This window comes from Bufo gargarizans, unplaced genomic scaffold (genome assembly GCF_014858855.1).
Source record: "Bufo gargarizans isolate SCDJY-AF-19 unplaced genomic scaffold, ASM1485885v1 fragScaff_scaffold_771_pilon, whole genome shotgun sequence".
In the NCBI taxonomy this organism is placed as follows: Eukaryota; Metazoa; Chordata; class Amphibia; order Anura; family Bufonidae; genus Bufo; species Bufo gargarizans.
Genome location: NW_025334182.1, coordinates 128,750 through 151,534, shown reverse-complemented (window position 1 = coordinate 151,534; position 22,785 = coordinate 128,750). Strand labels below are relative to the sequence as shown.

Genomic DNA, 22,785 nt, shown 5'->3' with positions numbered 1-22,785 from the left:
TCCTTGATTTCTCTTGATTCAGTATTGATAGGGTTAATGACCACTTTCATTTTCTCAGCTGTTGCTCAGTGGTCATCACTTCTACCCTTTATAGTCTGACCGCACCCTTCTGACTATGCGGTAGATAGCTTTATTTGGGTTTGGCTGAGCTGGTGTGAGGTCGTCTCTGGTGTTCCTGCCCATCCGTCTCTACAGAAGTTAAGTGTCGCGTTTGTTTGTTATATTCCCTGTTTGTATCTGGGCCAGAGACAGAGACTTCCATTCGTCCATCTGGGGGAGGAATGGGTTGTCTCTGGTGCTATACTTATTCCAGGGCCTTATAGGGATATAAGGGCCTAGGTATCCTGCTTATGAATATTCCTACCTTCACATTGATAGGTAGTTAGGGCCCCGATCAGGGTGGTTTAGGTGTCCTGTTCCTTCCCTAGTTTCCAGGTCCAGCTACTGTTCCCTTTGTGTTCAGTGTGGAATTTCCCCCCACACTGATTGTAACAGTACTGGGGGCTCAGGGATTAGCGGTGCCTCAGGGGGTACTGGGGGCTCAGTGATTAGCGGTGCCTCAGGGGGTAGTGGGGGCTCAGTGATTGGCGGTGCCTCAGGGGGTAGTGGGGGCTCAGTGATTGCGGTGCCTCAGGGGGTAGTAAGGGCTCAGTGATTAGCAATGCCTCAGGGGGTAGTTGGGGGGCTCAGTGATTAGCAATGACTCAGGGGGTAGTGGGGGCTCAGTGATTAGCAATGCCTCAGGGGGGTAGTGGGGGCTGAGTGATTAGCAATGCCTCAGGGGTAGTGGGGGCTAAGTGATTGGCGGTGCCTCAGGGGGTAGTGGGGCTCAGTGATTGGCGGTGCCTCAGGGGGTAGTGGGGGCTCAGTGATAGCAATGCCTCAGGGGGTAGTGGGGGCTCAGTGGTTGGTGGGGTCAAGTGATTAGCAATGCCTCAGGGGATAATGGGGGCTCAGTGATTAGCAATGCCTCAGGGGGTTAATGGGGGCTCAGTGATTAGCAATGACCTCAGGGGGTAGTGGGGGCTCAGTGATTAGCAATGACTCAGGGGGTTAGTGGGGGCTCAGTGGTTGGTGGGGGTCAGTGATTAGCAATGCCTCAGGGATAATGGGGCTCAGGGATTAGCGGTGCCTCAGGGGGTACTGGGGGCTCAGGGATTAGCGGTGCCTCAGGGGGTACTGGGGGCTCAGGGATTAGCGGTGCCTCAGGGGGTAGTGGGGGCTCAGTGATTAGCAATGCCTCAGGGGGTAATGGGGGCTCAGTGATTAGCAATGACTCAGGGGGTAGTGGGGGCTCAGTGGTTGGTTGGGGTCAGTGATTGGCGGTGCCTCAGGGGGTAGTGGGGGCTCAGTGGTTGGTTGGGGTCAGTGATTGGCGGTGCCTCAGGGGGTAGTGGGGGCTCAGTGGTTGGTGGCGGTTCCAGGGGTACAAGGCTGTTGAATATGTTGGCGCCGTACAAAGGACAATCCCGCTAAACCTCAATGACTTTAAGACTTTTATGTGAAAATTTTAATGTACAAAAATGATTCCTCTGCTCGGCTGAGACACGACTGGAGCGGAGCGCGGTGCTGAGGCTCCACCCCTTTATTGTGCTGCTCCACCCACTGCTAGGAGGGGAGGAGCCCGTCTTCAGATTTCACGGTCCCATCTGAGGGTCATTCTGGAGATACAGCCTCCGGCACAGTAGGTGGGGCTGCGGGTACCCACCTCCCCCACAGGCTGACGTCATCAGGCGTATTACCACACGAGAGGTCAGAGTTCACTGTGCCCCGGCGTCCTGGTCACCTCCCGGTAACCGTTTCGCTGTTTGACGTGATATGTGAGCAGATGAGAGTAGTGGGTGAGGAGCGCCCGCCAGTAGTTGGAGACGTCCTCCATGCGTAGGTGCTCGCGGATGAATTGCTGCCCCCTGAACGAGAGGAATATCTGGTTATTACAGTGCTGGGGGCATGCCACACAGGAGGTAGATATGGAGGCTCCTACCTCTCTGCTATCCTCTGCGCCTCCTCATCATTGGCCTTTACAAACTCCAGCAGCTCCCTAAACCAAGAGAGACGGGTAAGCCCCAGAAACAAGATAGCGGGAGGGTCTGTGCTAGGACAGACAGGGGAGCGGGGCAGAAATACGGCAGAGCAGTTACCGCACGTCGGACAGGTCCTGCTCCACTGGTATATAGTGCACCCACGGCTCCAGACGATGGTAGAAGAATTCCTGCCACTCGTCTCCGACATGAAACACCAGCGAGCCGCACAGGAAGAGATGCTTCAGGCGGAAACTGGCCGCAACCCCCCGGAAATTAAACAGGTACCTGGAAGAAAGGGCGGGCGCACAGGGAAGGTGAGCGAAGGGCGCACAGGGAAGGTGAGGTGTCTTCTAGAAGTGAGCATAGAGTGAAGGGAATGGTATAGACAGGTGGAGAAGAATACAGAGCGCACAGGTAACAGGCGAAGAACAGGAGGACATAGAGGACAGGAGCGGAGGGCGGCCATACTTGAATGCGCAGTGATCCACTAATGGAACCTCTTTGGCTGGTGGTCGCCCCAGGGTGTCCTGTAATAGAGGAGAAGCTGCTGAGGGCCATCTAATGGTAGCGGGGATGGGGGAAGGGCACGTACAGGAGTGTATAATACCTAGCTCACAGGCATCAGACACTTACCCTCTCGGACCTCCAGGCCTGGTTCTTGGTGTACTCTGCGTCCACCAGGCTGGGGTTCTCACGGGACAGCAGTATCAGGGGGTCCCGCTCAGGACTCGTTCTATGGGGGTGGTTGTCAGAGAAAAAGAAGAATCTTGGGAATGGATTTTAAATACACAAGTGGTGATAATAGAGGAAAGATGGAAATGACTTACTGGTAGCTGGTTTTCCACACACTTCCCCAACGGCACTGAACAGGGTGGGACAGCAGCCGACAGAAACTTACCGCCTTCTGCTTTGCATCAATGGTCCAATCCACCAGCGATTGTGCAGAATAAGCCCCCATCTGTTTGATCACTTCCTGGTTTCTCGGAGCCCACACCACTCATTGCCTCCAGATTCTCCGGCTGAGCCACCAACCGAGATAACGTTACCTGGTAAGGAACCTTGTCTGAAGACATCTGACATTTGTCCAAAGAGCTCAGGAGAAAGGACTGTCATTTCTTTACATGGGCTTGAGCCCAACTTTACTGCTGGGATACTTGATGTCCTCAGGCCCAGGATAGTCATGATGCTCCTGATCGTCACTCTGGAAAACCGGCAAAAGTTGGACGTTTTTTGACTCGGGGGCCAGCTGTTACTCTTCTGGAAGGTAAGAAGTCATGAGATGAGAATCCAGAAGAGCCAGGAATATTTCTCCAGAATTTCCTGAACTCATTGTAGATGTGTACAAAGGCTCTCTTTGGTTGGGGCTGCAAAAAGAAAGTCGTCCACGTACGGAATAGAAAGAACGCCTTTCTGGAGAAGAAAACTCAACACTTCCACTGTAAAGATTCTGGAAGTGATAGAGCGAGTTGTTAAAATATAGAGCAATCCTCAGAAATTTCTGGTGATCTGGTCAATCAGAAGAAGACAGCACGCATGGGCTAGATCCAAGCCAAACGTTGGAAGGTTGATTGGATTTTACCGTCTCTTGAATATGTTTGTTTAGGGACCTTAGGCTGATGACTGCTCTGTATGAGCCATTTGGTTTCTTCACTAAAAAAAAAAACTGTGGCTAAAACCCTCGGCTTTGTTGATCTCGTGGCAAACTCCAAATGGAACCTGGAGCGAATGACTGAGAGGATCCAAGAGGAAGCAGAAATGTCTTCCCACACGGAAATGACCCACCTGACGTCTGGCATCACTGATTTGACTGATGGGTGAATTTGTCAGGGTTAAAGAGGAACCATTTCCCTTTGCGGACTGCCAGGCAGTACAGCCTTCCTTCTTCCTTTGGTCAGGTGTATTCCATCTGTGGGTGTGAAAGAAGGGTCTCTGGTAGAAATAGAGAGACTGCCGGGAAGTTCTTATCCAAAATGTCCTCCAGAGCAGACCCAAATAACCTGACGTCTTTACACGGAATACTACATAGGCGGTTCTGTGATGACGCACCTCCGGACCATCCTCTTAGCCAAACCGGCCTACTGGTTGCATTAGGCAAGGCTCTGATCTGGCTGAAAACCTCACCAAGTCCTCCGAAGCATCAGCAATAAAGTCAGTGGCCTGTCAGAGACACAGTGAGAGGGTTCTGGCAGGGCAAGTGGCCGCACTGCTGGGTCTTAGCATAGCAGCAGAGGACTCCCAAGACCGTCTTAAGAGAGATTCACACTTTCTGTTCATTGGATCTCTGAGAAGACCCATGTCCTCAAAAGGGAGAGAGAATTTTTTGAAAACCTTGCCACCGGGGCCTTAATCTTAGGGGCCTTGTCCCGGCAAACTGAATCTGTGTCCCAAAAGGGATATTTCCTTTTAAATAATTTTGACATGCCGGATCTTTTTTTCTGGAATCCTTCCACTGATTAGAGATCCATATTCTCGTGAAGACTTCTTCCTATCCCTCAAGCCCTGGACATCTGATCCTGAGCACTCCGCCGTTCTTCAACCTCTTCTATATTTATTGCCACCCTGATGGCTTTAAGAAGGGATTGCGCCTCTTCTATTGAGCAGAGTGGAGGCCAGAAGAATTAGAATCAGCCTTGGAAGAAATGTCTCCCTCATACGGATCCACTTCCGTTTCAACTAGGACTGGAGTGTGAACTTTGGATGAAGACTGTTTGGGAGACACCAGGATTACTCTCGCGTCTATGGCTCAACTGACTGACTCCTTTATTGGGGATTCATGCTTTCCAGTAAGGATGGGGACTCCTCCGAGACCACGCTGTCCGTGCACTTTCAACACAGAGTTTTTTTAGTTTTTTTTTTTTTAAAAGAGGCTTGTGAGACCTTCCATCCATAGAGACATTACAGCAGTTAAACAGCCGCAAGGACAGGTAGTTTGTGAACTCTGGTCGCCGCCATATTTAAATCCCCTCGCCCAACTCATCTGGGTGATCCTGGCATCATGATCACAAGGTCTTTGTTGCTCCGGAAATGACGTCAGAGGACGGGAACCCATTTCCTGCTCCCACCATGAAACCATGGCTCGAACCTATTAGATAAGCCTGGGGCTGCCAGCACACGTCACACTTACACCTGGAGCCAGGAAGGACCATCACAGTGCCCTGGAACCCTGGTCCTCCACAACAGTCCTCCTGGCACAGCCAGGGATACAAGCCGACAGGCTTGACCAGGTGATCCCACCTGCAGGCAGGCTCTCCAAGCATCCCGAAGGAATAGACACAGATCTCCACCTTCTTTTCTGTCCCTATGGAGGTGGGGGAACCCTCTTGTTAAGTGCTGTTAGGGAGGCGTGTGGAAAATAAGGGGGACAAAAGGTGAAGTGGGCAAATACCTGGGGGAACAAGAGATAGTGGAAATACGGAAGGGAGGAAGGCAGACTGGGGGTACCGGGGTGATAGAAGAGCAGAGGGGGTCATGGCTGACATACAGGGCAAGGGTAGAGTTCTTAGTACCCCCATACTCCACCACTTACCTGGACCCCCTGAAGTACCCTTTGGATACCTTCTTCTCCCATGGCCAGTGGTCTGCTGCCCTGACAATCACAAGACACGAAGGCGGCATTAGAAGGTACAAAGCGTAAAGATGCCCCATCACCCTCACCAGTCATTACTCACCGTGCCAGCTTCTCCCGCATCAGGTCCCAGCGCCCCAGTCCAGTGGGGTAGATGGGCCACACAGCCGGGCCCCCCTCCCAAAATGTCCAGGCTGGATACATGATGTCCTTGTACTCTGACGTCTGGGGTAAAGAGCAGAGAGTTAATCACACGACCTGCATGTGTCGGCCTCACCATGTCCTGCCCCCGTCCTGGACATCTCACCTTACTGAAAGAGAAGATGGGGATCACTGGGGACATCCAATGAGGAACCTGAGGATAATCCCGAACGTTGATCACCATTTCCATATCCGGTAGATCTGGCAGGAGCTCCAGGAGGAAGTGCTCGACCCCACTACAGCTGAATCGGGGAAAAAGTCACATGACCCAAGGGGGAAAAACACATCCACGGGGTATACAGTAAGAGACTGACAGCAGAACACATCCACGGGGTATACAGTAAGATACTGACAGCAGAACACATCCACAGGGTATACAGTAAGAGACTGACAGCAGAACACATCCACGGGGTATACAGTAAGATACTGACAGCAGAACACATCCACGGGGTATACAGTAAGATACTGACAGCAGAACACATCCACAGGGTATACAGTAAGAGACTGACAGCAGAACACATCCACAGGGTATACAGTAAGATACTGACAGCAGAACACATCCACGGGGTATACAGTAAGATACTGACAGCAGAACACATCCACAGGGTATACAGTAAGAGACTGACAGCAGAACACATCCACGGGGTATACAGTAAAAGACTGACAGCAGAACACATCCACAGGGTATACAGTAAGATACTGACAGCAGAACCCATCCACAGGGTATACAGTAAGAGACTGACAGCAGAACCCATCCACAGGGTATACAGTAAGAGACTGACAGCAGAACCCATCCACGGGTATACAGTAAGAGACCTGACCAGCAGAACACATCCACGGGGTATACAGTAAGGAGACTGACAGCAGAACACATCCACGGGGTATACAGTAAGGTACGAGACTGACAGCAGAACACATCCACGGGGTATACAGTAAGAGACTGTCAGCAGAACACATCCACAGGGTATACAGTAAGAGAGACTGACAGCAGAACCCATCCACGGGGTATACAGTAAGAGACTGACAGCAGAACACATCCACGGGGTATACAGTAAGAGACTGACAGCAGAACCCATCCACGGGGTATACAGTAAGAGACTGACAGCAGAACACATCCACGGGGTATACAGTAAGAGACTGACAGCAGAACACATCCACGGGGTATACAGTAAGAGACTGACAGCAGAACATATCCACAGGGTATACAGTAAGAGACTGTCAGCAGAACACATCCACAGGGTATACAGTAAGAGACTGACAGCAGAACACATCCACGGGGTATACAGTAAGAGAGACTGTCAGCAGAACACATCCACGGGGTATACAGTAAGAGACTGACAGCAGAACACATCCACAGTAAGAGACTGACAGCAGAACCCATCCACGGGGTATACAGTAAGAGACTGACAGCAGAACACATCCACAGGGTATACAGTAAGAGAGACTGACAGCAGAACACATCCACGGGGTATACAGTAAGAGACTGTCAGCAGAACACATCCACAGGGTATACAGTAAGAGAGACTGACAGCAGAACACATCCACGGGGTATACAGTAAGAGACTGACAGCAGAACACATCCACGGGGTATACAGTAAGAGAGACTGTCAGCAGAACACATCCACGGGGTATACAGTAAGAGACTGACAGCAGAACACATCCACGGGGTATACAGTAAGATACTGACAGCAGAACACATCCACAGTAAGAGACTGACAGCAGAACACATCCCCGGGGTATACAGTAAGAGAGACTGACAGCAGAACACATCCACGGGGTATACAGTAAGAGACTGTCAGCAGAACACATCCACAGGGTATACAGTAAGAGACTGACAGCAGAACACATCCACAGGGTATACAGTAAGAGAGACTGACAGCAGAACACATCCACGGGGTATACAGTAAGATACTGACAGCAGAACACATCCCCAGGGTATACAGTAAGAGACTGACAGCAGAACACATCCACGGGGTATACAGTAAGATACTGACAGCAGAACACATCCACGGGGTATACAGTAAGATACTGACAGCAGAACACATCCACAGGGTATACAGTAAGAGAGACTGACAGCAGAACACATCCCCAGGGTATACAGTAAGATACTGACAGCAGAACACATCCACGGGGTATACAGTAAGATACTGACAGCAGAACACATCCACGGGGTATACAGTAAGATACTGACAGCAGAACACATCCACGGGGTATACAGTAAGATACTGACAGCAGAACACATCCACAGGGTATACAGTAAGAGACTGACAGCATAACACATCCACGGGGTATACAGTAAGAGACTGACAGCAGAACACATCCACGGGGTATACAGTAAGATACTGACAGCAGAACACATCCACGGGGTATACAGTAAGAGACTGACAGCAGAACACATCCCCAGGGTATACAGTAAGAGACTGACAGCAGAACACATCCACGGGGTATACAGTAAGATACTGACAGCAGAACACATCCACGGGGTATACAGTAAGAGACTGTCAGCAGAACACATCCACGGGGTATACAGTAAGAGACTGACAGCAGAACCCATCCACAGGGTATACAGTAAGATACTGACAGCAGAACACATCCACGGGGTATACAGTAAGAGACTGACAGCAGAACCCATCCACGAGGTATACAGTAAGATACTGACAGAACACATCCACGGGGTATACAGTAAGATACTGACAGCAGAACACATCCACAGGGTATACAGTAAGAGACTGACAGCAGAACACATCCACGGGGTATACAGTAAGATACTGACAGCAGAACACATCCACGGGGTATACAGTAAGAGACTGACAGCAGAACACATCCACAGGGTATACAGTAAAATACTGACAGCAGAACACATCCACAGGGTATACAGTAAAATACTGACAGCAGAACACATCCACGGGGTATACAGTAAGAGACTGTCAGCAGAACACATCCACGGGGTATACAGTAAGATACTGACAGCAGAACACATCCACGGGGTATACAGTAAAATACTGACAGCAGAACACATCCACGGGGTATACAGTAAGAGACTGACAGCAGAACACATCCACAGGGTATACAGTAAGAGACTGACAGCAGAACACATCCACAGGGTATACAGTGAGAAACTGACAGCAGAACACATCCACGGGGTATACAGTGAGAAACTGACAGCAGAACACATCCACGGGGTATACAGTAAGAGACTGACAGCAGAACACATCCCCGGGGTATACAGTAAGAGACTGACAGCAGAACACATCCACGGGGTATACAGTAAGATACTGACAGCAGAACACATCCACGGGGTATACAGTAAGAGGACTGACAGCAGAACACATCCACGGGGTATACAGTAAAATACTGACAGCAGAACACATCCACGGGGTATACAGTAAGAGACTGACAGCAGAACACATCCCCGGGGTATACAGTAAGAGACTGACAGCAGAACACATCCACGGGGTATACAGTAAGATACTGACAGCAGAAACACATCCACGGGGTATACAGTAAGAGACTGACAGCAGAACACATCACGGGGTATACAGTAAGAGACTGACAGCAGAACACATCCACGGGGTATACAGTAAGAGACTGACAGCAGAACACATCCACAGGGTATACAGTAAGAGACTGACAGCAGAACACATCCACGGGGTATACAGTGAGAAACTGACAGCAGAACACATCCACAGGGTATACAGTGAGAAACTGACAGCAGAACACATCCACAGGGTATACAGTAAGAGAGACTGACAGCAGAACACATCCACGGGGTATACAGTAAGAGACTGTCAGCAGAACACATCCACAGGGTATACAGTAAGAGACTGACAGCAGAACACATCCACAGGGTATACAGTAAGAGACTGACAGCAGAACACATCCACGGGGTATACAGTAAGAGACTGACAGCAGAACACATCCCCAGGGTATACAGTAAGAGACTGACAGCAGAACACATCCACGGGGTATACAGTAAGAGACTGACAGCAGAACACATCCCCAGGGTATACAGTAAGATACTGACAGCAGAACACATCCACGGGGTATACAGTAAGATACTGACAGCAGAACACATCCCCAGGGTATACAGTAAGAGACTGACAGCAGAACACATCCACAGGGTATACAGTAAGAGACTGACAGCAGAACACATCCAAGGGTATACAGTAAGAGACTGACAGCAGAACACATCCACAGGGTATACAGTAAGAGACTGACAGCAGAACACATCCACGGGTGTATACAGTAAGAGACTGACAGCAGAACACATCCACGGGGTATACAGTAAGAGACTGACAGCAGAACACATCCACGGGTATACAGTAAGAGACTGACAGCAGAAACACATCCACAGGGTATACAGTAAGAGACTGACAGCAGAACACATCCCCAGGGTATACAGTAAGATACTGACAGCAGAACACATCCACGGGGTATACAGTAAGATACTGACAGCAGAACACATCCCCAGGGTATACAGTAAGAGACTGACAGCAGAACACATCCACAGGGTATACAGTAAGAGACTGACAGCAGAACACATCCACAGGGTATACAGTAAGATACTGACAGCAGAACACATCCACGGGGTATACAGTAAGAGACTGACAGCAGAACCCATCCACGGGGTATACAGTAAGATACTGACAGCAGAACCCATCCACGGGGTATACAGTAAGATACTGACAGCAGAACCATCCACGGGGTATACAGTAAGAGACTGACAGCAGAACACATCCACGGGTATACAGTAAGAGACTGACAGCAGAACACATCCACGGGGTATACAGTAAGAGACTGACAGCAGAACACATCCACGGGGTATACAGTAAGAGACTGACAGCAGAACACATCCACGGGGTATACAGTAAGAGACTGACAGCAGAACACATCCACGGGGTATACAGTAAGAGACTGACAGCAGAACACATCCACGGGGTATACCACCGTAAGAGACGGTCAGCAGAACACATCCCCAGGGTATACAGTAAGAGACTGACAGCAGAACACATCCACGGGGTATACAGTAAGATACTGACAGCAGAACACATCCCCGGGGTATACAGTAAGAGACTGACAGCAGAACACATCCACAGGGTATACAGTAAGATACTGACAGCAGAACACATCCACAGGGTATACAGTAAGAGAGACTGTCAGCAGAACACATCCACGGGGTATACAGTAAGATACTGACAGCAGAACACATCCACAGGGTATACAGTAAGAGAGACTGTCAGCAGAACACATCCACAGGGTATACAGTAAGAGAGACTGTCAGCAGAACACATCCACGGGGTATACAGTAAGATACTGACAGGAGAACACATCCACGGGGTATACAGTAAGAGACTGTCAGCAGAACACATCCACGGGGTATACAGTAAGATACTGACAGCAGAACACATCCACGGGGTATACAGTAAGAGACTGACAGCAGAACACATCCACGGGGTATACAGTAAGAGACTGACAGCAGAACACATCCACAGGGTATACAGTAAGATACTGACAGCAGAACACATCCACGGGGTATACAGTAAGAGACTGACAGCAGAACACATCCACGGGGTATACAGTAAGATACTGACAGCAGAACACATCCACGGGGTATACAGTAAGAGACTGACAGCAGAACACATCCACGGGGTATACAGTAAGAGACTGACAGCAGAACACATCCACAGGGTATACAGTAAGATACTGTCAGCAGAACACATCCACGGGGTATACAGTAAGAGACTGACAGCAGAACACATCCACGGGGTATACAGTAAGATACTGACAGCAGAACACATCCACGGGGTATACAGTAAGAGACTGACAGCAGAACACATCCACGGGGTATACAGTAAGAGACTGACAGCAGAACACATCCACGGGGTATACAGTAAGAGACTGACAGCAGAACACATCCACAGGGTATACAGTAAGAGAGACTGTCAGCAGAACACATCCACAGGGTATACAGTAAGATACTGACAGCAGAACACATCCCCAGGTGAGACAGTAAGAGACTGTCAGCAGAAGACAGTGGACTGGGTGGCTGTGTGTGGGTCTCACATCGCAGGAGATCTAGCGATTATAGTCGCCTTTTCCCGGCAAGGTTTGCAGTAGTCCACCCTCAGGACATTTTCCCAAACTGATATTCTGAGACTCACCGGGCGGGGAACATGCAGTCATCCTCCCGGTACAGGCGATGCTTTACTATCTGATAATGGGTCCCCAGTTTCCGCCTGAGGATGTCCTTCATTAAATCACGGGGAATCCCAGACTGAAATGGTGCAAGGTCCTGCTGGATGAGCCTAGTGTGCGACCAAGAGGCAGAAGACATGAATGATAGGATGGTGGGAGGGGTGCAAAGGACAGGACGGGGGCGACAACAGGAGGAGGGTAGGACGGGGGGCGACGACTGGAGGAGGCGCGCCGTGCCGACAACGGGAGGAGGGTAGGAGGTGCGCCGTGCCGACAACGGGAGGAGGGTAGGAGGTGCGCCGTGCCGACAACGGGAGGAGGGTAGGAGGTGCGCCGTGCCGACAACGGGAGGAGGGTAGGAGGTGCGCCGTGCCGACAACGGGAGGAGGGTAGGAGGTGCGCCGACGACAGGAGGAGGGTAGGAGGTGCGCCCGTGCCGACAACGGAGGAGGGTAGGAGGTGCGCCGTGCCGACAACGGGAGGAGGGTAGGAGGTGCGCCGTGCCGACAACGGGAGGAGGGTAGGAGGTGCGCCGTGCCGACAACGGGAGGAGGGTAGGAGGTGCGCCGACGACGGGAGGAGGGTAGGAGGTGCGCCGACGACGGGAGGAGGGTAGGAGGTGCGCCGACGACGGGAGGAGGGTAGGAGGTGCGCCGACGACGGGAGATGGGTAGGAGGTGCGCCGACGACGGGAGGATGGTAGGAGGTGCGCCGACGACGGGAGGAGGGTAGGAGGTGCGCGACGACGGGAGGAGGGTAGGAGGTGCGCCGACGACGGGAGGAGGGTAGGAGGTGCGCCGACGACGGGAGGAGGGTAGGAGGTGCGCCGACGACGGGAGGAGGGTAGGAGGTGCGCCGACGACGGGAGGAGGGTAGGAGGTGCGCCGACGACGGGAGGAGGGTAGGAGGTGCGCCGACGACGGGAGGAGGGTAGGAGGTGCGCCGACGATGGGAGGAGGGTAGGAGGTGCGCCGACGACGGGAGGAGGGTAGGAGGTGCGCCGACGACGGGAGGAGGGTAGGAGGTGCGCCGACGACAGGAGGAGGGTAGGTGGTGTGCCGTGCCGACGACAGGAGGAGGGTAGGTGGTGTGCCGACAACAGGACTGGTAGAGTACTTGAGATAACAAGATGGAGAGAGGGAGTGTGTAGATACGGGAGCAGGCAGAAGGACAGGAGCAGGGAGCTGCCTACCAGTTGTAGCAGGTGTGGTTGTGGCAAGGCTCATGACTCTGGACTCTCTTGTGGATGCGGTTCACATATTGACGCCATCTCTGATCTAAGATGGAAAGAATGTAATCGAAAGTTACACACAGGAAAACACAGGGAAACCTCCATCATCAGTCAAGGGGCACTCTACGCGAGGAGAGGATACACGGGGGGGGGGGAAACCCTCTACGCGAGGAGAGGATACGCGGGGGGGGGGGGGGGGAAACCCTCTACTGGAGGAGAGGATACACGGGGGGGGGGGGGAAACCCTCTACTGGAGGAGAGGATACACGGGGGGGGGGGGGGACCCTCTACTGGAGGAGAGGATACACGGGGGGAGGGGGGGGAACCCTCTACTGGAGGAGAGGATACGCGGGGGGGAAAACCCTCTACTGGAGGAGAGGATACGCGGGGGGGAAAACCCTCTACTGGAGGAGAGGATACGCGGGGGGGAAAACCCTCTACTGGAGGAGAGGATACGCAGGGGGAAAACCCTCTACTGAGGGAGGAATCTCGGAGGGGGGGGAAAACCCTCTACTGGAGGAGAGGATACGCGGGGGGGGAAACCCTCTACTGGAGGAGAGGATACACGGGGGGGGGAACCCTCTACTGAGAGAGGATACACGGGGGGGGGGGGGGGGGGAACCTCTACTGGAGGCGAGGATACGCGGGTGGGGGAAAACGAGGATACGCGGGGGGGAAACCCTCTACTGGAGGAGAGGAGACCGGGGGGGGAAAACCCTCTACTGGAGGAGAGGATACGCGGGGGGGGAAAAACCCTCTACTGGAGGAGAGGAGACGCGGGGGGGGGAAAAACCCTCTACTGGAGGAAGGGATACGCGGGGGGGAAACCCTCTACTGGAGGAGAGGATACGCGGGGGGGGAAAACCCGCTACTGGAGGAGAGGATACGCGGGGGGGAAAACCCGCTACTGGAGGAGAGGATACGCGGGGGGGAAAACCCTCTACTGGAGGAGAGGATACGCGGGGGGGGGAAAACCCGCTACTGGGAGGAGAGGATACGCGGGGGGGAAACCCGCTACTGGAGGAGAGGATACGCGGGGGGGAAAACCCGCTACTGGAGGAGAGGATACGCGGGGGGGAAAACCTCTACTGGAGGAGAGGATACGCGGGGGGGAAAACCCGCTACTGGAGGAGAGGATACGCGGGGGGGAAACCCTCTACTGGAGGAGAGGATACGCGGGGGGGAAAACCCTCTACTGGAGGAGAGGATACGCGGGGGGGAAAACCCTCTACTGGAGGAGAGGATACGCGGGGGGGAAAACCCTCTACTGGAGGAGAGGATACGCGGGGGGGAAAACCCTCTACTGGAGGAGAGGATACGCGGGGGGGAAAACCCTCTACTGGAGGAGAGGATACGCGGGGGGGAAAACCCTCTACTGGAGGAGAGGATACGCGGGGGGGAAAACCCTCTACTGGAGGAGAGGATACGCGGGGGGGAAAACCCGCTACTGGAGGAGAGGATACGCGGGGGGGAAAACCCGCTACTGGAGGAGAGGATACGCGGGGGGGGAAAACCCGCTACTGGAGGAGAGGATACGCGGGGGGGAAAACCCGCTACTGGAGGAGAGGATACGCGGGGGGGAAAACCCGCTACTGGAGGAGAGGATACGCGGGGGGGAAAACCCGCTACTGGAGGGGAGGATACGCGGGGGGGGAAAACCCTCTACTGGAGGGGAGGATACGCGGGGGGGGGAAAACCCTCTACTGGAGGGGAGGATACGCGGGGGGGAACCCTCTACTCAAGGGGAGGATAGGCGGGGGGAACCCTCTACTCCAGGGGAGGATAGGCGGGGGGAACCCTCTACTCCAGGGGAGGATAGGCGGGGGGAACCCTCTACTCCAGGGGAGGATAGGCGGGGGGAACCCTCTACTCCAGGGGAGGATAGGCGGGGGGAACCCTCTACTCCAGGGGAGGATAGGCGGGGGGAACCCTCTACTCCAGGGGAGGATAGCGGGGGGAACCCTCTACTCCAGGGGAGGATAGGCGGGGGGAACCCTCTACTCCAGGGGAGGATAGGCGGGGGGAACCCTCTACTCCAGGGGAGGATAGGCCGGGGGGGGGGGGGGGGGTGCAAAGCCTCTACTCCAGGGGAGGATAGGCGGGGGGGAAACCCTCTACTCCAGGGGAGGATAGGCGGGGGGAACCCTCTACTCCAGGGGAGGATAGGCGGGGGGAACCCCTACTCCAGGGGAGGATAGGCGGGGGGAAACCCTCTACTCCAGGGAGGATAGGCGGGGGGAACCCTCTACTCCAGGGGAGGATAGGCGGGGGAACCCTCTACTCCAGGGGAGGATAGGCGGGGGGAACCCTCTACTCCAGGGGAGGATAGGCGGGGGAACCCTCTACTCCAGGGAGGATAGGCGGGGGGAACCCTCTACTCCAGGGGAGGATAGGCGGGGGGAAACCCTCTACTCCAGGGGAGGATAGGCGGGGGGAACCCTCTACTTCCAGGGGAGGATAGGCGGGGGGAACCCCTCTACTCCAGGGAGGATAGGCGGGGGGAACCCTCTACTCCAGGGGAGGATAGGCGGGGGGAACCCTCTACTCCAGGGGAGGATAGGCGGGGGGAACCCTCTACTCCAGGGGAGGATAGGCGGGGGGAACCCTCTACTCCAGGGGAGGATACACGGAGGAAGACTCTCCTGGAGTAAAGGTTTCACAGAGAGCAGTCTACTAGAGTAAAGGTTATACAGGGGGCACTGTACTGGAGGATAGATTATACAGGGGCGCTGTACTGGAGGATAGATTATACAGGGGGCGCTGTACTGGAGGATAGATTATACAGGGGCACTGTACTGGAGGATAGATTATACAGGGGCACTGTACTGGAGGATAGATTATACAGGGGCGCTGTACTGGAGGATAGATTATACAGGGGGCGCTGTACTGGAGGATAGATTATACAGGGGCACTGTACTGGAGGATAGATTATACAGGGGGCACTGTACTGGAGGATAGATTATACAGGGGCACTGTACTGGAGGATAGATTATACAGGGGCGCTGTACTGGAGGATAGATTATACAGGGGCGCTGTACTGGGGGATAGATTATACAGGGGCGCTGTACTGGAGGATAGATTATACAGGGGCGCTGTACTGGAGGATAGATTATACAGGGGGCATTGTACTGGAGGATAGATTATACAGGGGCGCTGTACTGGAGGATAGATTATACAGGGGCACTGTACTGGAGGATAGATTATACAGGGGCACTGTACTGGAGGATAGATTATACAGGGGGCGCTGTACTGGAGGATAGATTATACAGGGGGCACTGTACTGGAGGATAGATTATACAGGGCACTGTACTGGAGGATAGATTATACAGGGGCGCTGTACTGGAGGATAGATTATACAGGGGCGCTGTACTGGAGGATAGATTATACAGGGGGCATTGTACTGGAGGATAGATTATACAGGGGGCACTGTACTGGAGGATAGATTATACAGGGGGCATTGTACTAGAGGATAGATTATACAGGGGGCGCTGTACTGGAGGATAGATTATACAGGGGGCGCTGTACTGGAGGATAGATTATACAGGGGGCACTGTACTGGAGGATAGATTATACAGGGGCACTGTACTGGAGGATAGATTATACAGGGGCTCTGTACTGGAGGATAGATTATACAGGGGCACTGTACTGGGGGATAGATTATACAGGGGCACTGTACTGGGGGATAGATTATACAGGGGGCACTGTACTGGAGGATAGATTATACAGGGGCACTGTACTGGAGGATAGATTATACAGGGGGCTCTGTACTGGAGGATAGATTATACAGGGGGCACTGTACTGGAGGATAGATTATACAGGGGCACTGTACTGGAGGATAGATTATACAGGGGCACTGTACTGGAGGATAGATTATACAGGGGGCGCTGTACTGGAGGATAGATTATACAGGGGGCGCTGTACTGGAGGATAGATTATACAGGGGGCACTGTACTGGAGGATAGATTATACAGGGGGCGCTGTACTGGAGGATAGATTATACAGGGGCACTGTACTGGAGGATAGATTATACAGGGGGCACTGTACTGGAGGATAGATTATACAGGGGGCGCTGTACTGGAGGATAGATTATACAGGGGGCACTGTACTGGAGGATAGATTATACAGGGGGCGCTGTACTGGAGGATAGATTATACAGGGGCACTGTACTGGAGGATAGATTATACAGGGGGCGCTGTACTGGAGGATAGATTATACAGGGGGCGCTGTACTGGAGGATAGATTATACAGGGGGCACTGTACTGGAGGATAGATTATACAGGGGGCGCTGTACTGGAGGATAGATTATACAGGGGGCGCTGTACTGGAGGATAGATTATACAGGGGCACTGTACTGGAGGATAGATTATACAGGGGGCACTGTACTGGGGGATAGATTATACAGGGGGCACTGTACTGGAGGATAGATTATACAGGGGTCCATATCTCACAGGTCCCACGTACCCCGCCGCTCCCCGGGTACAGTACCCTCACACCCCGCTTCTCACCCTCATGGCCGTCTTCTGACTTCAACGTTGCGGGACACAGGAGCCCCAGAAGCAGCGATAAAAGCCGCATCTCTCTGGTATCTATTACTGCTGCCTGAGCTCATCAGTGTGATCGGCGATCCACACGGTGCCGACGCCTAGGCTGCGGTGGAGCCCGAGGTTTGTCGGGAGTTGTAGTTTCATCTGAAGAAGACGGAAAAATGACGTCAGAGTGCTGGTCACGTGTCATATAAGAGCGTAAAAACGTATAGTTTAACCAGGCAGCTGCACTGGGCGCCGGATGATTTGGGCTCGGTTCACACTGGAGCGTTTTGGTTCGGATCGTGCGCTTTAAGGCCATTTAGAAATCCCCCATTGATTTTAGTCAGGAATCTGCAGGTTACAGGTCGCTGTTCTCCTCCGGACGAGGGGTCCTGTCCAATATCGGGGCTGATTCCATTGAAAATGGCAGGAATGAGACTCCTCAAAGAAACCGCCCAAAATCCAGCACCGACAACACGTGAAGAATGATTTACATTCCACATCAGATTATATTTACCTCTGAACCTAGCGTGGACTCACCTGCCGCAAAGCCCATGTATCCCCTGGAAGAAACCGCTGTCCTGCGCTGCGCTCCTCCGTTCTGCGCTGCGCTCCTCCGTTCTGCGCTGCGCTCCTCCTTCCTGCGCTGCGCTCCTCCGTCCTGTGCTCCTCCGTCCTGTGCTGCGCTCCTCCGTCCTGTCCTGCGCTCCTCCGTCCTGTGCTGCGCTCCTCCTTCCTGCGCTGCGCTCCTCCGTCCTGTGCTCCTCCGTCCTGTGCTGCGCTCCTCCGTCCTGTCCTGCGCTCCTCCGTCCTGTCCTGCGCTCCTCCGTCCTGTGCTGCGCTCCTCCGTCTTGGGCTGCGCTCCTCCGTCCTGGGCTGCGCTCCTCTGTCCTGCGCTGCGCTCCTCCGTCCTGCGCTGCGCTCCTCCTTCCTGCGCTGCGCTCCTCCGTCCTGTGCTCCTCCGTCCTGTGCTGCGCTCCTCCGTCCTGTCCTGCGCTCCTCCGTCCTGTGCTGCGCTCCTCCTTCCTGCGCTGCGCTCCTCCGTCCTGTGCTCCTCCGTCCTGTGCTGCGCTCCTCCGTCCTGTGCTGCGCTCCTCCGTCCTGTCCTGCGCTCCTCCGTCCTGTGCTGCGCTCCTCCGTCTTGGGCTGCGCTCCTCCGTCTTGGGCTGCGCTCCTCCGTCCTGGGCTGCGCTCCTCCGTCCTGCGCTGCGCTCCTCCGTCCTGCGCTGCGCTCCTCCGTCCTGCGCTGCGCTCCTCCGTCCTGCGCTGCGCTCCTCCGTCCTGCGCTGCGCTCCTCTGTCCTGTGCTGCGCTCCTCCGTCCTGTGCTCCTGCGCTGCGCTCCTCTGTCCTGCGCTGCGCTCCTCTGTCCTGCGCTGCGCTCCTCTGTCCTGCGCTGCGCTCCTCCGTCCTGTGCTGCGCTCCTCTGTCCTGTGCTGCGCTCCTCCGTCCTGTGCTGCGCTCCTCCGTCCTGCGCTGCGCTCCTCTGTCCTGCGCTCCTCTGTCCTGCGCTGCGCTCCTCCGTCCTGTGCTGCGCTCCTCCGTCCTGTGCTGCGCTCCTCCGTCCTGTGCTGCGCTCCTCCGTCCTGTGCTGCGCTCCTCTGTCCTGTGCTGCGCTCCTCCGTCCTGCGCTGCGCTCCTCCGTCCTGCGCTGCGCTCCTCTGTCCTGCGCTGCGCTCCTCTGTCCTGCGCTGTGCTCCTCGGTCCTGCTCTGCGCTCCTCCGTCCTGCGCTGCGCTCCTCCGTCCTGCGCTGCGCTCCTCCGTCCTGCGCTGCGCTCCTCCGTCCTGTGCTGCGCTCCTCCGTCCTGTGCTGCGCTCCTCTGTCCTGTGCTGCGCTCCTCCGTCCTGTGCTCCTGCGCTGCGCTCCTCTGTCCTGCGCTCCTCTGTCCTGCGCTGCGCTCCTCTGTCCTGCGCTGCGCTCCTCTGTCCTGCGCTGCGCTCCTCTGTCCTGCGCTGCACACCTCTGTCCTGTGCTCCTGCGCTGGGCTCCTCCGTCCTGTGTTATACCGTACAGACATATATAATATTCCGGTATGACAGAGTACAGACCTGTAATAACCCGCGCAGTGTTATACCGTACAGACCTGTAATAACCCAGCGCAGTGTTATACCGTACAGACATGTAATAACCCGGCGCAGTGTTATACCGTACAGACCTGTAATAACCCGCGCAGTGTTATACCGTACAGACCTGTAATAACCCAGCGCAGTGTTATACCGTGCAGACCTGTAATAACCCAGCGCAGTGTTATACCGTACAGACCTGTAATAACGCAGCGCAGTGTTATACCGTACAGACCTGTAATAACCCAGCGCAGTGTTATACCGTGCAGACCTGTAATAACCCAGCGCAGTGTTATACCGTACAGACCTGTAATAACCCAGCGCAGTGTTATACCGTACAGACCTGTAATAACCCAGCGCAGTGTTATACCGTACAGACCTGTAATAACCCAGCGCAGTGTTATACCGTACAGACCTGTAATTACGCAGTGTTATACCGTACAGACCTGTAATAACCCAGCGCAGTGTTATACCGTACAGACCTGTAATAACCCAGCGCAGTGTTATACCGTACAGACCTGTAATAACCCAGTGTTATACCGTACAGACATGTAATAACCCAGGTTATACGTACGACATGTAATAACCCAGTGTTATACCGTACAGACCTGTAATAACCCAGCGCAGTGTTATACCGTACAGACCTGTAATAACCCAGCGCAGTGTTATACCATACAGACCTGTAATAACCCAGCGCAATGTTATACCGTACAGACCTGTAATAACCCAGCGCAGTGTTATACCGTACAGACCTGTAATAACCCAGCGCAGTGTTATACCGTACAGACCTGTAATAACCCAGCGCAGTGTTATACCGTACAGACCTGTAATTACGCAGTGTTATACCGTACAGACCTGTAATAACCCAGCGCAGTGTTATACCGTACAGACCTGTAATAACCCAGCGCAGTGTTATACCGTACAGACCTGTAATAACCCAGCGCAGTGTTATACCGTACAGACCTGTAATAACCCAGCGCAGTGTTATACCGTACAGACCTGTAATAACCCAGCGCAGTGTTATACCGTACAGACCTGTAATAACCCATGCAGTGTTATACCGTGCAGACCTGTAATAACCCAGCGCAGTGTTATACCGTACAGACCTGTAATACGCAGTGTTATACCGTACAGACCTGTAATAACCCAGCGCAGTGTTATACCGTACAGACCTGTAATAACCCAGCGCAGTGTTATACCGTACAGACCTGTAATAACCCAGCGCAGTGTTATACCGTACAGACCTGTAATAACCCAGCGCAGTGTTATACCGTACAGACCTGTAATAACCCAGCGCAGTGTTATACCGTACAGACCTGTAATAACGCAGTGTCATACCGTACAGACCTGTAATAACCCAGCGCAGTGTTATACCGTACAGACCTGTAATAACGCAGTGTCATACCGTACAGACCTGTAATAACCCAGTGTTATACCGTACAGACCTGTAATAACCCAGCGCAGTGTTATACCGTACAGACCTGTAATAACCCAGTGCAGTGTTATACCGTACAGACCTGTAATTACGCAGTGTTATACCGTACAGACCTGTAATAACCCAGCGCAGTGTTATACCGTACAGACCTGTAATAACGCAGTGTTATACCGTACAGACCTGTAATAACGCAGTGTCATACCGTACAGACCTGTAATAACCCAGCGCAGTGTTATACCGTACAGACCTGTAATAACCCAGCGCAGTGTTATACCGTACAGACCTGTAATAACCCAGCGCAGTGTTATACCGTACAGACCTGTAATAACCCAGCGCAGTGTTATACCGTACAGACCTGTAATAACCCAGCGCAGTGTTATACCGTACAGACCTGTAATAACGCAGTGTTATACCGTACAGACCTGTAATAACCCAGCACAGTGTTATACCGTACAGACCTGTAATAACCCAGCGCAGTGTTATACCGTGCAGACCTGTAATAACCCAGCGCAGTGTTATACCGTACAGACCTGTAATAACCCAGCGCAGTGTTATACCGTACAGACCTGTAATAACGCAGTGTTATACCGTACAGACCTGTAATAACCCAGCGCAGTGTTATACCGTACAGACCTGTAATAACCCAGCGCAGTGTTATACCGTACAGACCTGTAATAACCCAGCGCAGTGTTATACCGTACAGACCTGTAATAACCCAGCGCAGTGTTATACCGTACAGACCTGTAATAACCCAGCGCAGTGTTATACCGTACAGACCTGTAATAACCCAGCGCAGTGTCATACCGTACAGACCTGTAATAACGCAGCGCAGTGTTATACCGTACAGACCTGTAATAACCCAGCGCAGTGTCATACCGTACAGACCTGTAATAACCCAGCGCAGTGTCATACCGTACAGACCTGTAATAACGCAGCGCAGTGTTATACCGTACAGACCTGTAATAACGCAGTGTTATACCGTACAGACCTGTAATAACGCAGTGTTATACCGTACAGACCTGTAATAACCCAGCGCAGTGTTATACCGTACAGACCTGTAATAACGCAGCGCAGTGTTATACCGTACAGACCTGTAATAACCCAGCGCAGTGTTATACCGTACAGACCTGTAATAACCCAGCGCAGTGTTATACCGTACAGACATGTAATAACCCAGTGTTATACCGTACAGACCTGTAATAACCCAGCGCAGTGTTATACCGTACAGACCTGTAATAACGCAGTGTTATACCGTACAGACCTGTAATAACGCAGTGTTATACCGTACAGACCTGTAATAACGCAGTGTTATACCGTACAGACCTGTAATAACGCAGTGTTATACCGTACAGACCTGTAATAACCCAGCGCAGTGTTATACCGTACAGACCTGTAATAACGCAGTGTTATACCGTACAGACCTGTAATAACCCAGTGTTATACCGTACAGACATATATAGCTGCAGGTGAAGGAGTCGGCCGCTGACAGGGAAGGGTCGGGAGCATACCTCAGGAGGGGGAGGATACCTGCTCCTCATGGTGGGG

The 22,785-nt window shown here is 53.2% G+C and overlaps 1 protein-coding gene across 1 annotated transcript; it reads right to left on the bottom strand.

Annotated features, from left to right (window-relative positions):
• Positions 1-1,483: 1,483 nt before the first annotated feature.
• Positions 1,484-17,873, bottom strand: POGLUT1 (protein O-glucosyltransferase 1). The gene is made up of 11 exons (XM_044273573.1): positions 17,722-17,873; positions 13,178-13,262; positions 11,952-12,095; positions 5,897-6,032; positions 5,693-5,814; positions 5,551-5,610; positions 2,658-2,757; positions 2,493-2,551; positions 2,142-2,309; positions 1,985-2,041; positions 1,484-1,910 (listed from the first exon to the last, which is right to left on the bottom strand). Exons 1-11 carry the CDS (start codon positions 17,789-17,791, stop codon positions 1,754-1,756), a joined length of 1,158 nt encoding a protein of 385 aa, XP_044129508.1. The 5' UTR covers positions 17,792-17,873; the 3' UTR covers positions 1,484-1,753.
• Between the last annotated feature and the right edge of the window lie 4,912 nt (positions 17,874-22,785).